The sequence below is a fragment of the Oryx dammah genome, unplaced genomic scaffold (genome assembly GCF_014754425.2).
Source record: "Oryx dammah isolate SB20612 unplaced genomic scaffold, SCBI_Odam_1.1 HiC_scaffold_28, whole genome shotgun sequence".
Lineage (NCBI taxonomy): Eukaryota > Metazoa > Chordata > Mammalia > Artiodactyla > Bovidae > Oryx > Oryx dammah.
This window is the reverse complement of record NW_024070212.1, coordinates 32,343,914-32,355,255: the sequence shown is the minus strand read 5'-3', so window position 1 is coordinate 32,355,255 and position 11,342 is coordinate 32,343,914. Positions and strand designations below refer to the sequence as shown.

At 44.5% G+C, this 11,342-nt stretch overlaps 2 protein-coding genes across 3 annotated transcripts in view; both read left to right on the top strand.

Moving 5' to 3' along the window:
- The window catches only part of LOC120856725 (glutathione S-transferase Mu 1), a 58,399-nt gene extending 47,278 nt beyond the window's left edge, over positions 1-11,121 (top strand). The window contains exons 8-9 of the mRNA XM_040232107.1: positions 1-98; positions 10,922-11,121. Coding sequence (XP_040088041.1) covers positions 1-98; positions 10,922-11,011 — 188 coding nt within the window. The 3' untranslated portion in view covers positions 11,012-11,121. The remainder of the gene's footprint in view (positions 99-10,921) is intronic.
- The window catches only part of LOC120856726 (glutathione S-transferase Mu 1-like), a 41,529-nt gene that overhangs the window by 168 nt on the left and 30,019 nt on the right, over positions 1-11,342 (top strand). The window lies entirely within an intron of this gene.

Genomic DNA, 11,342 nt, shown 5'->3' with positions numbered 1-11,342 from the left:
ATTTCCTGGTTTATGACGTCCTTGACATGCACCGCATATTTGAGCCCCAGTGCCTGGATGCGTTCCCAAACCTGAAAGACTTCATTTCTCGTTTTGAGGTGATTCCCCTGAACTCCTTAGTATTTACATCTTTCTTCTCTTTCTTATTTCCCCTGATTTCCTAGTTGGAACTACAATGAGGAATAGCATTTATGGAGAACTTGGTTTATGCCAGAATCTCTCCTCAGCAGCTGATATATGTTGTGTCAAATTTAATCTTTATATAACATTGCTATATGGTAGAAGAATTATGCTCTCCATTTTACAGATAAGGAGTCAACCTGAAAGGACAAGTAGTTTCTGCAGATCACAGAACCAGAGCAGGCTGTGCTGGGCTCCCAGGCAGAGCGTCTGACTTCCATGGGCAGCATCAGTGGTTCCTCATTTCCTGTAGGAAAAAGAAACCTGAGGTCCCTTTCATGACTGTGTTGACAGCTCTGGAAAGTGTGGAGGAAGCAGAACCTTCAGGAGATGGTATGAAGCTGGCATTAGTAGAGTGAGACACAGTAGGATTGATATCAAGTAGTAAAAACACAGACAGTATTTTCTTCTGATCTCTAAAGGGCTCTGCAGCAATTGAGCCCCCACCTGTTTTTCTGAGATTCTCAGGGCTGTAGTTGGTGTTGGGATTTGGGTACATACAGAGGCGTCCTGTGCAAGGATTTCATCTTGACACACATCTTACGGTGGGCAGTTCCTTCACTCCTCATCTCCTGTCCGTTCTTCCTTCATGTTAACTCCCGATTCCATCTCAGAGATACGATAGTGCATTCATTTTAAGTCACATTCACTGATCTGATCCTCACCCCTGTATGAGACACTGTGTCAGGCACAAGGGCGATACAGAAGTCACGCAGTCCTGGTGCCCAGCCTCTTGGGCTCAGTGCAGCTGCAGAACTACAGGGACCCCAAGCTGTGTGGTGTGGGTGGAGCCACATTGATTCTGGAGGAGCACAGCCTGACCTCACCTCTCAGCTCATCATTGTCACCCTGAGTCAACTAATTTGAGAGCAAAGAAGTCTGCTTTGTGATGGATTGGGGAATTTGACGCTTTAGCCGTCAAGGCTTTCAGCCTTCAATCTGTTTAGTATTCCCACCCCTCATCATGAAATCTGCTTTCTCAGCTAGTTCTCATCAGCTCTGGTTTTAGTCCAAGACATGTTGCCTTGAGAATTTTGCAAGAGCTGGGATTACTGCCCAGCAGAGAGGATGAGGACAGATGTGGGCTGTAGTGTGTGGCCTGTTGGACCCTGGGCTGTTGGGAACAGGCAGCCCTAGATCTTGGAGTCCTCGGAACTCTTGGCATTGTCTGTCTTGGGAAGGTGGTGCAGGTACACCTGAGTGTTGCTGCCTGATTGGCTGCAGCGGGACTGGGGATGAGGTAGGTTGGGGCCCAGTGAGAGTGGGCTGAGGTCCATGCCACGCAGCTGGTCTGTGTCCTTTCAGTGGAATAATTAGAGTGTGGCCTGGGCTAGTCTTCGTGCTCCACACCCTCCTATCATGTTTCTTCCATATTTTGCGAGTCATTGGGTGAGATGTGGTTCTGCAAGTTGCTTGGGCACTTTCTGAGTGCCTTTGTTTTGCTAGGGGCCCTTCTGTCTATTTGCTAGGGGCCACTTCAGTATTCTAACCTTGAGAACCCCATCAACAGTATAAAAAGGCAAAATGATAGGATACTGAAAGAGGAACTCCCCAGGTCAGTAGGTGCCCAACATGCTACTGGAGATCAGTGGAGAAATAACTCCAGAAAGAATGAAGGAATGGAGCCAAAGCAAAAACAATATCCAGCTGTGGATGTGACTGGTGATAGAAGCAAGGTCCGAGGCTGTAAAGAGCAGTATTGCATAGGAACCTGGAATGTCAGGTCCATGAATCAAGGCAAATTGGAAGTGGTCAAACAAGAGATGGCAAGAGTGAATGTTGACATTCTAGGAATCAGAGAACTAAAATGGACTGGAATGGGTGAATTTAACTCAGATGACCATTATATCTGCTACTGCAGGCAGGAATCCCTCAGAAGAAATGGAGTAGCCATCATGGTCAACAAGAGTCCGAAATGCAGTACTTGGATGCAATCTCAAAAATGACAAATGATCTCTGTTCATCTCCAAGGCAAACCATTCAATATCATGGTAATCCAAGTCCATGCCCCAACCAGTAACGCTGAAGAAGCTGAAGTTGAACGGTTCTATGAAGACCTACAAGACCTTTTAGACCTTTTAGAACTAACACCTAAAAAAGATGTCCTTTTCATTATAGGGGTCTGGAATGCAAAAGTAGGAAGTCAAGAAACACCAGGAATAACAGGCAAATTTGGCCTTGGAATGCAGAATGAAGCAGGGCAAAGACTATAGAGTTTTGCCAAGAAAATGCACTGGTCATAGCAAACACCCACTTCCAACAACACAAGAGAAGACTCTACACATGGACATCACCAGATGGTCAACACCGAAATCAGATTGATTATATTCTTTGCAGCCAAAGATGGAGAAGCTCTATACAGTCAACAAAAACAAGACCAGGAGCTGACTGTGGCTCAGATCATGAACTCCTTATTGCCAAAATCAGACTGAAATTGAAGAAAGTAGGGGAAACCGCTAGACCATTCGGGTATGACCTAAATCAAATCCCTTATGATTATACAGTGGAAGTGAGAAATAGATTTAAGGGCCTAGATCTGATAGATAGAGTGCCTGATGAACTATGGAATGAGGTTCGTGACATTGTACAGGAGACAAGGATCAAGACCATCCCCATGGAAAAGAAATGCAAAAAAGCAAAATGGCTGTCTGGGGAGGCCTTAGAAATAACTGTGAAAAGAAGAGAGGTGAAAAGCAAAGAAGAAAAGGAAAGATATAAGCATCCGAATGCAGAGTCCCAAAGAATAGCAAAAGAGATAAGAAAGCCTTCTTTAGTGATCAATGCAAAGAAATAGAGGAAAACAACAGAATGGGAAAGACTAGAGATCTCTTCAAGAAAATTGGAGATACCAAGGGAACATTTCATGCAAAGATGGGCTCGATAAAGGACAGAAATGGTATGGACCTAACAGAAGCAGAAGATATTAAGAAGAGGTGGCAAGAATACACAGAAGAACTGTACAAAAAAGATCTTCACAACCCAGATAATCATGATGGTGTGATCAGTCATCTAGAGCCAGACATCCTGGAATGTGAAGTCAAGTGGGCCTTAGAAAGCATCACTACGAACAAAGCTAGTGGAGGTGATGGAATTCCAGTTGAGCTATTTCAAATCCTGAAAGATGATGCTGTGAAAGTGCTGCACTCAATATGGCAGCAAATTTGGAAAACTCAGCAGTGGCCACAGGACTAGAAAAGGTCAATTTTCATTCCAATCCCAAAGAAAGGCAATGCCAAAGATTGCTCAAACTACCACACAGTTGCACTCATCTCACATGCTAGTAAAGTAGTGCTCAAAATTCTCCAAGCCAGGCTTCAGCAATACGTGAACCGTGAACTTCCTGATGTTCAAGCTGGTTTTAGAAAAGGCAGAGGAACCAGAGATTAAATTGCCAACATCCGCTGGATCATGGAAAAAGCAAGAGAGTTCCAGAAAAATATCTATTTCTGTTTTCTTGACTATGCCAAAGCCTTTGACTGTGAGGATCACAATAAACTGTGGAAAATTCTGAGAGAGATGGGAATACCAGACCACCTGACCTGCCTCTTGAGAAATCTGTATGCAGGTCAGGAAGCAACAGTTAGAACTGGACATGGAGCAACAGACTGGTTCCAAATAGGAAAAGGAGTACGTCAAGGCTGTATATTGTCACCCTGCTTATTTAACCTATATGCAGAGTACATCATGAGAAACGCTGGGCTGGATGAAGCACAAGCTGGAATCAAGATTGCCAGGAGAAATACCAATAACCTCAGATATGCAGATGACACCACCCTTATGGCAGAAAGTGAAGAGGAACTAAAGAGCCTCTTGATGAAAGTGAAAGAGGAGAGTGAAAAAGTTGGCTTAAAGCTCAACATTCAGAAAACAAAGATCATGGAATCTGGTCCCATCACTTCATGGGAAATAGATGGGGAAACAGTGTCAGACTTTTTTGGGGGGGCTCCAAAATCACTGCAGATGGTGACTGCAGCCATGAAATTAAAAGATGCTTACTCCTTGGAAGGAAAGCTATGATCAACCTAGATAGCATATTCAAAAGCAGAGACATTACTTTGCCAACTAAGGTACGTCTAGTCAAGGCTTTATGGATGTGAGAGTTGGACTGTGAAGAAGGCTGAGCGCCGAAGAATTGATGCCTTTGAACTGTGGTGTTGGAGAAGACTCTTGAGAGTCCCTTGGACTGCAAGGAGATCTAACCAGTCCATTCTGAAGGAGATCAGCCCTGGGATTTCTTTGGAAGGAATGATGCTGAAGCTGAAACTCCAGTACTTTGGCCACCTCATGCGAAGAGTTGACTCATTGGAAAAGACTCTGATGCTGGGAGGGATTAGGGGCAGGAGGAGAAGGGGACGACAGAGGATGAGATGGCTGGATGGCATCACGGACTCGATGGATGTGAGTTTGAGTGAACTCCGGGAGTTGGTGATGGACAGGGAGGCCTGGCGTACTGCGATTCATGGGGTCGCAAAGAGTCGGACACAACTGAGCAACTGAACTGAACTGAAGAGCAGCAAGTTAAAGTTTTGTTTGGAGACCTTACTGAGGACTGTGGCCCAAGAGACAGCCTCTCCGAGAGCTCTGAAGATGTAGGGTAGGAGACAGTAGGTATATAAACTTTTGACTGGGAAATACTGTTAGGTAAAGACGACCAGGTACACCAAAAAAAAATCTCTGACAGGCTTTAATGGCGGAGTGCTCCCGGGCGGCGTTCCCAGACCCGAACGGGGCAGGTCGAGGGAATCCGCGCAGAACCGCGTTGGGAGTTTGTTTCTATATGCATGTTGGGAGGGATGGCTGGGTTAGCGGATGGGAGTTTGGATAGGCTGCAGGTTTGCGGTGTTGCGAGCTGATACGTTTCTCCATGCGGCTGAGGCGGGGCGGCTTATGCAGCTGAGGTGGCGCGGTTCATGCAGCTGGGGGCGGGGCGGCTTTAGCTGGCGGAGTGTGCTGTGCTTGGTCCCTGGCATCTGGGAGGCTCCCTCCGTTAGGGACTTCCCCCGCCGGCGGGGGGAGAGGAGGGGCAGCCCATCATGGCCCCCGGGGTCCGACCTTACAAATAGAGGTAGCCTAGCATGCATCTTGATAAAAGATTAGTGCTAATCATCGAAACACCAGCATCTCAAGTTAATGATCTTAGTGCTTTTCTATGTGTAGGAAGATGCGTGAATCTTAGGTCACTGTAATTCTTAGTTTGGGATGCATCCTAACTCTCTATAGGACCCAAGTCCGAATCACAGAATGTTTAATCCTGGTTTTCTTCATCCTGACCTCTCTTCAGGGTACACTGTGAGTGACTGCAGTTGGTGGCAGCTCACCCCTTTCTATAACCAATAATGAAGGAAAATCTTCAGGCTTTTTATTCCTCATGGAAAAGAACAAGATTTGTATTCATTCATTTTTTTCATAGATTGTAAAAAATATGTATTTATTTTTGTCTCAGCTGGGGTCTTCGTTCCTGGGCACAAGTTTCTCTAGTTGCAGCTAGCTGGGGCTAATCTCTAGTGTGGTCATCTGGCTTCTCTTGTCATGGAGCATGGGCTCTAGGCGTGCAGACTTGAATAGTTGCTGCTCTGGCTAGAGCCTAGGCTCAGCAGTTGTGATTCATGGGCCCAGTTGCACTGGGGCACGTTGAAACTTGCCAGTCCAGGGTCAAACCCATGTCCCAGGCATTGGCAGGCAGATTTTCAACCACTGGACTAGGGAAGTCCTTGCATTCATTTTTGACAAACCCTTAAAGAGGCTGTTAAGTATATTGTGGGAGAAGGCAATGACACCTCACTCCAGTACTCTTGCCTGGGAAATCCCATGGACGGAGGAGCCTGGTGGGCTGCAGTCCATGGGGTCGCTAAGAGTCGGACATGACTGAGCAACTTCATTTTCACTTTTCACTTTCATGCATTGGAGAAGGAAATGGCAACCCACTCCAGTGTTCTTGCCTGGAGAATCCCAGGGACGGGGGAGGCTGGTGGGCTGCTGTCTATGGGGTCGCACAAAGTCGGACACGACTAAAGTGACTTAGCAGCAGCAGCAGCAGCAAGCATATTGTGAGTGAAGAAGCCTTTCCAACCATTTGAGTTTAAAGAGGCCTCTTTGTTATTTCTTCCCTTTGGTGTCAGGTTCTACCTTATTAAGTTAATCCTGCTTAGTCTCAGGTCATTGTGAGCTGTATTTACATTTCTGGTATGTGGAAATTTTTAAAAGACATCTATTTGCTTGACTGCATAGTGTGTTAGTTGCGTCATGCAGGATCTTTCTTTGTGGTATTCGGGCTTTTTCCAGCTGTGGTGTGCAGGCTCTAGAGCTCACTGGCTCAGTGGTTGTGATGTGAGCCTCGTTGCCCCAGGGCATGTGGGATCTTAGTTCCTGGACCAGCAATTGAACCTGAGTCTGTGCTTTGGAAGGCAGATTCCTAACCACTAAACCACCAGGGAAGTCCCTTGATATGTGGAGATTTGCAAGACAAACACAGTTGCTTTTAATTCTCTGAAGAACTGGCCTGCCACCCAATTGATGTCAAAAGATTTCCCAACTATGTTTTCTTTCATTTGCTTTTTTATATCAGTAGGAAAATTTCCAACTAAACTGGAAATCAAAAGAGTGCTGTATTCTAGAACTATAGGGATCAATGTATCATGTCTTTAAATGTTTGTAGAAGGCCATCTTTCTGAGTGCACAAGTCAAACTCAGGCCAATTTATTGTAGGAACAAAGATAAAACCAACCAAACAAACAAACCTCCCAGACCAAACTCCATTATTGCTTCCATTAGGCCCTGAATATTAGACTGCAATTTTTATCTCATACTTTGTCGGCTTACATAACCTTATTAGTTTCTTTGTTATGTTTATTTAAAATTGTTTGTATGCTCTTTCTTATGCCAGGCAGGGGCGCATTCCCCAGTGAGACATGTTTGTATATTCCCACAGTATACTCAGGTAAAAGAGATGTAACCATCTTACATAAAGCCTGTTCAAATATACCACTTTTAAATATGTTACCAGGTCCAAGCTTGGTCTGCTAGCTGCACAACAGGCCAATAATCTGAGAGATAAGGTGTTGAGGGAGGGAATGTGGCTGTATTCAGAAAGCTGGCGGACTGAGAAGATGGCAGACACGTGTCCCAAAGTAACCAACTTATCAGGGTCTGGATGTCCATATGCCTCAGTTTCATAGAACTGAGAGTGGGTAGGTGAGAACATGAAGTAAAAAAGCCATTAATCTTGCAGATGTCTTCTGGAATGGCCAGCCTCAGGGAGGGGATGTGTTAATTTCTTCTTTCCTGTAGCCATCCATAGGTAGCCAGGGTCTTGAATGAAGGTACTTTGGTTTAACATTCAGGCAGAGGGGCGGGGTCCCCCTGTGTAGGCTACTATGTATAGACAGTGTCCTTTTAGTGAACAAAAGCAATGGGAAGCAATGCTTAAAATAAACAGATCCAACATTGCATCAGATTTTGTTTTTATCTGTAACAAATCTCAGTTCTATCAACTGTTATACCTTTAACTTAGCCCTTGTCAGGACTCTGTTAGCAACTCTTGGTCTTATAAGGAGTCCTAGAAACTTCCCTTTTTATTTCCCAGGCCATTTTAACCCAGGCCTGTATAAAAGGTTTTGGGTTCCAGTGAGGGGTTGAGCCAAGGGATCCAGGCCTTTTTGTCAGTCTTTAACTGGATCGTTTGTTTTATTGCCCCATGCAATTGCTTATCAAGTATATCAGTGTAATTTTTTTTACCCTCTTACCTTTAAAGTTTTTCTAAACTGGGGTAAGTAGAGTGGACTTGTTTGGGTCCCTTTAATATTTGGGGGACTGATAAAGGGGTCTTTCTGGCCCATCAAAAACATCCTTTTTGGTAGTGTTGTATCAAAACTTTTGTTTTCATGCCATCAAAGTCTGTTTCATTTATCTCATCTCTTAATAACCATATCAAGATTTTTATCTTATTGGGACCACTCCCTTTAAAATTTCCTACTTTTAGGAAGAAATCGCTTGATTTTCCCCTCAGCTTTTATCTATTCCCTTGTTTATTAACCTAATTAACTTTAGTTATTCTGTTGTTTTTATTAGCACCCATAAGATCAATTGAGGGGAAGTGTGAGACCACAGATAAGGCTCTATGAAAAACTTTTGTTTGTTGGTTGATTGATTTGAAACTAAGGAAGTTCTTAAGGTTAGCAACGATTATATTTCTTTGTGTCCATCTTTAATTAAAAAAATTTTTTTTTAATTTAAACTTTTAATTTTCTTTTGGGATATAGCTGATTATCAATATTGTGAATATCCACCTTTTAATTTTATCTTTCCATGGGTACCGATAAAACAGCTGTTTTACAATGAGAGGTCTCTAAAAATTTCCCAATTTAGAAGTTTTTCCAGTTTAAAAGATCCATTGTTAGTATTCTTAGTTGTGATTCAAACCGGTAAGAGGCAAGAGGAATCTCTGCAAGAGAGTGCAAAGGATACAGCCTTCTCAAGAACCAGGAAGTTTACTCACAAATATAGTCTAAGAAAGTAAAGGCCTTTGTTGTACAGGGAGACACAAGGAGGACTGAAACAACAAAGATCCTTTATGAATTGGGACCCCCTAATGACACATTTACCTAATGCTAGCATAGTGAAGTGAAAGTGAAGTTGCTCAGTCATGTCCGACTCTTTGCGACCCCGTGGACTGTAGCCCACCAAGCTCCTCTGTCCATGGGATTCTCCAGGCAAGAGTACTGGAGTGGGTTGCCATTTCCATAGTTGGACAAAAAGACTTGGAATCGCAGTCTATGCTGAGTGTTCACCATATGTGTTCCTTTACAGTTGCAGAGACTAATCTCTCAAATGCACTAGAAGATGCCCCAAGAAGATGAGGTTGAACACTGATGTCTCAAAGGCACAGGGAGATGAAGCAAGTTCCTTCTATAAGGCCTTTTGTTTCCTTAAAGCAAAATAAACCACAAAGTTTTAAAAACTATTTTTGCCAAAATATTCACAGTTTTACCAAGTCTTCTGAATTATTGTTGCTTTTGTGGGAATCAATTTTGGTGTTATAAAAAGGAAGTTCAGAGAGAGTTGAATAGCATGAAGGAGAGCATTGCAGAATATACTTAGAGGAGCAGGGAGGAGCAGTAGAAAGCAGGGCCAGCTTCAGGGGCCTTTTAAAAATTCTGATAAAATTTCAAGTAATTTTTCGTTGGTTTTCTGCAAAAGTTACTTTCTCATTTCCTCTTTTAGAAGCTTCCAAATACAAATTGAAACAGACCTTCTATTCAGTCTGTTGGATCTTGTAGTCCATTTCTTTAGCTGTGTACATGAAAAAAAAAACACCCAATTTTGTGATGTTAAAGAACCCCATTTTGGTGATTTTTAGGACAAGATCTCCTTTGGTATAGTTTAAGCTTTATATGTAATGTATCCAAACCTGTGGTGTTAAGTCACTGGTTAGCAACTGGTCACCCCTCTTTCTTTTGCCTAGAAAGTTTGATTTCCCATTTCAGAGTCTGTCTGGACAACTTGCTATTGATAACTGGTTGTAGTGGGCCCTTCTGCTGTTTGTGAGCTTAACTCTCCTAGTTGTCACCCTATAGTCATTTCAGGTTTTATACATGTCTCAGTTTTTCCTTCTGACAGTCTAAAACCACCGTGGGCACTGAGAACCCAGGATCACCAAACCTTTTGTGTGTGTCTCCCAGATGGGCGAATTTCTTTAGAGTGGGTTTCCCTACGGGACTGCTGCACGGTATGAGCACTGGCCTCCACCTCTGCTACAAGTTTCTCAACTGCCTGGGAAGGCCTTGCTTAGCCAGGAAGAACTCTGTTTCTTATCTAAAGAGCTAAATGCTCGCCTGTAGTATTTACACTATATTCCTACCAGCTCTAGTAAAGCGGTCAATTCAAGGAAAGACACCAGCCAACCCCTGATCTATTCATCCTGACCTGTTCTCTCCGCTGGGTACTTTCTCAGTATTTCTGAACTGAGAAGTCAGGTACATTTTCACCTACCACTGAAGAAAACTCAAGATTGTCAACCAGGATGGTAAATCTGAGACCACTAGAGAACTCAGCCAAATTCGTATTCATATGTAGAGAAGTAGACCAGCGCAAGGGGGCTTGCTGGTACCAATGTTCCACCTCTTTGTAATGTTCTGATGAGGGGAAAAGTCTTCTCTGGGCCCTGTTGGAGTCACCAAACCTGTCTACTGGAAAGGAAAGCCCACACAATGTAACAGCATGGGGGGCAACTGCCCTGCGGGTCACTTAACTGTGTAAGTGGCTAATGAGTGAGCCTCCTTGTTTTCAGCTGTGGGGAAGGGGGTGCAGCAGAGAGACTCAGAATGGAGAGGGAGAGCGAGCAGGCTGCATTCTGGCCATATTACTTATGTGCGGTGTGATCATGAGGGAGGTGGTTATCTTCTGAGTGCCTCAGTTTCCATTCTGATAAATGATCTCAGTAGAACCCATCTTGCAGGGGAGTCGTGAAGAGATTCTGAACCTATGTTATAATGTCTAATGGATATACAGCACCATTTAATACAGTATAGAGTCTCTGTATGTGGTGAGTCTGGATGTCAGATGAATTACAGGAAATTGGAAGAGTTAACTTCCCAGAGCTGGGGACCCCAGAAGACTATCTTTTGCCCCAACATTTGACTCCCACATGGAAGGGCTGTACCCCAGGTCCCAAACTTGGGGAGAGCTGCCTGGGTTCCACTGGGGCAGCAGACCTGAGGCCTGGTGTTCTTTTTCCCACCCTCAGGGCCTGAAGAAGGTCTCTGCCTACATGAAGTCCAGCCGCTTCCTCCCAGGCCCTCTGTTCCTGAAGCTTGCCGTGTGGGGCAACAAGTAGTGCCCGCAGCCAGGAGATGGGCGTGAGCAGCCAGTGCCCTGCAGACCAGGTGGACCTCCTGCCCGCGGAACATCTGTCTTTTTCTTTCTCCTTCTGTTCACTCTAGATGGCTTCTTGGCCCCCTTATCCCCCTCCTACACCCCTTTCCATCCCTACTTTAAAGATTCAGTTTCCCACTATTTTTGAGCAAAGTTCCTCCCCCACCGCACATTATCCCTCCTGCACTAAAGCCACCCAGACTATCCTTCCCTTCCATGATTGCTTCTGCTGTGAGCAGCCCAGCCAGACCCCTGGCTCACGGGGCTCTGCTCTGAGCTCCCAGCGCTGCCCT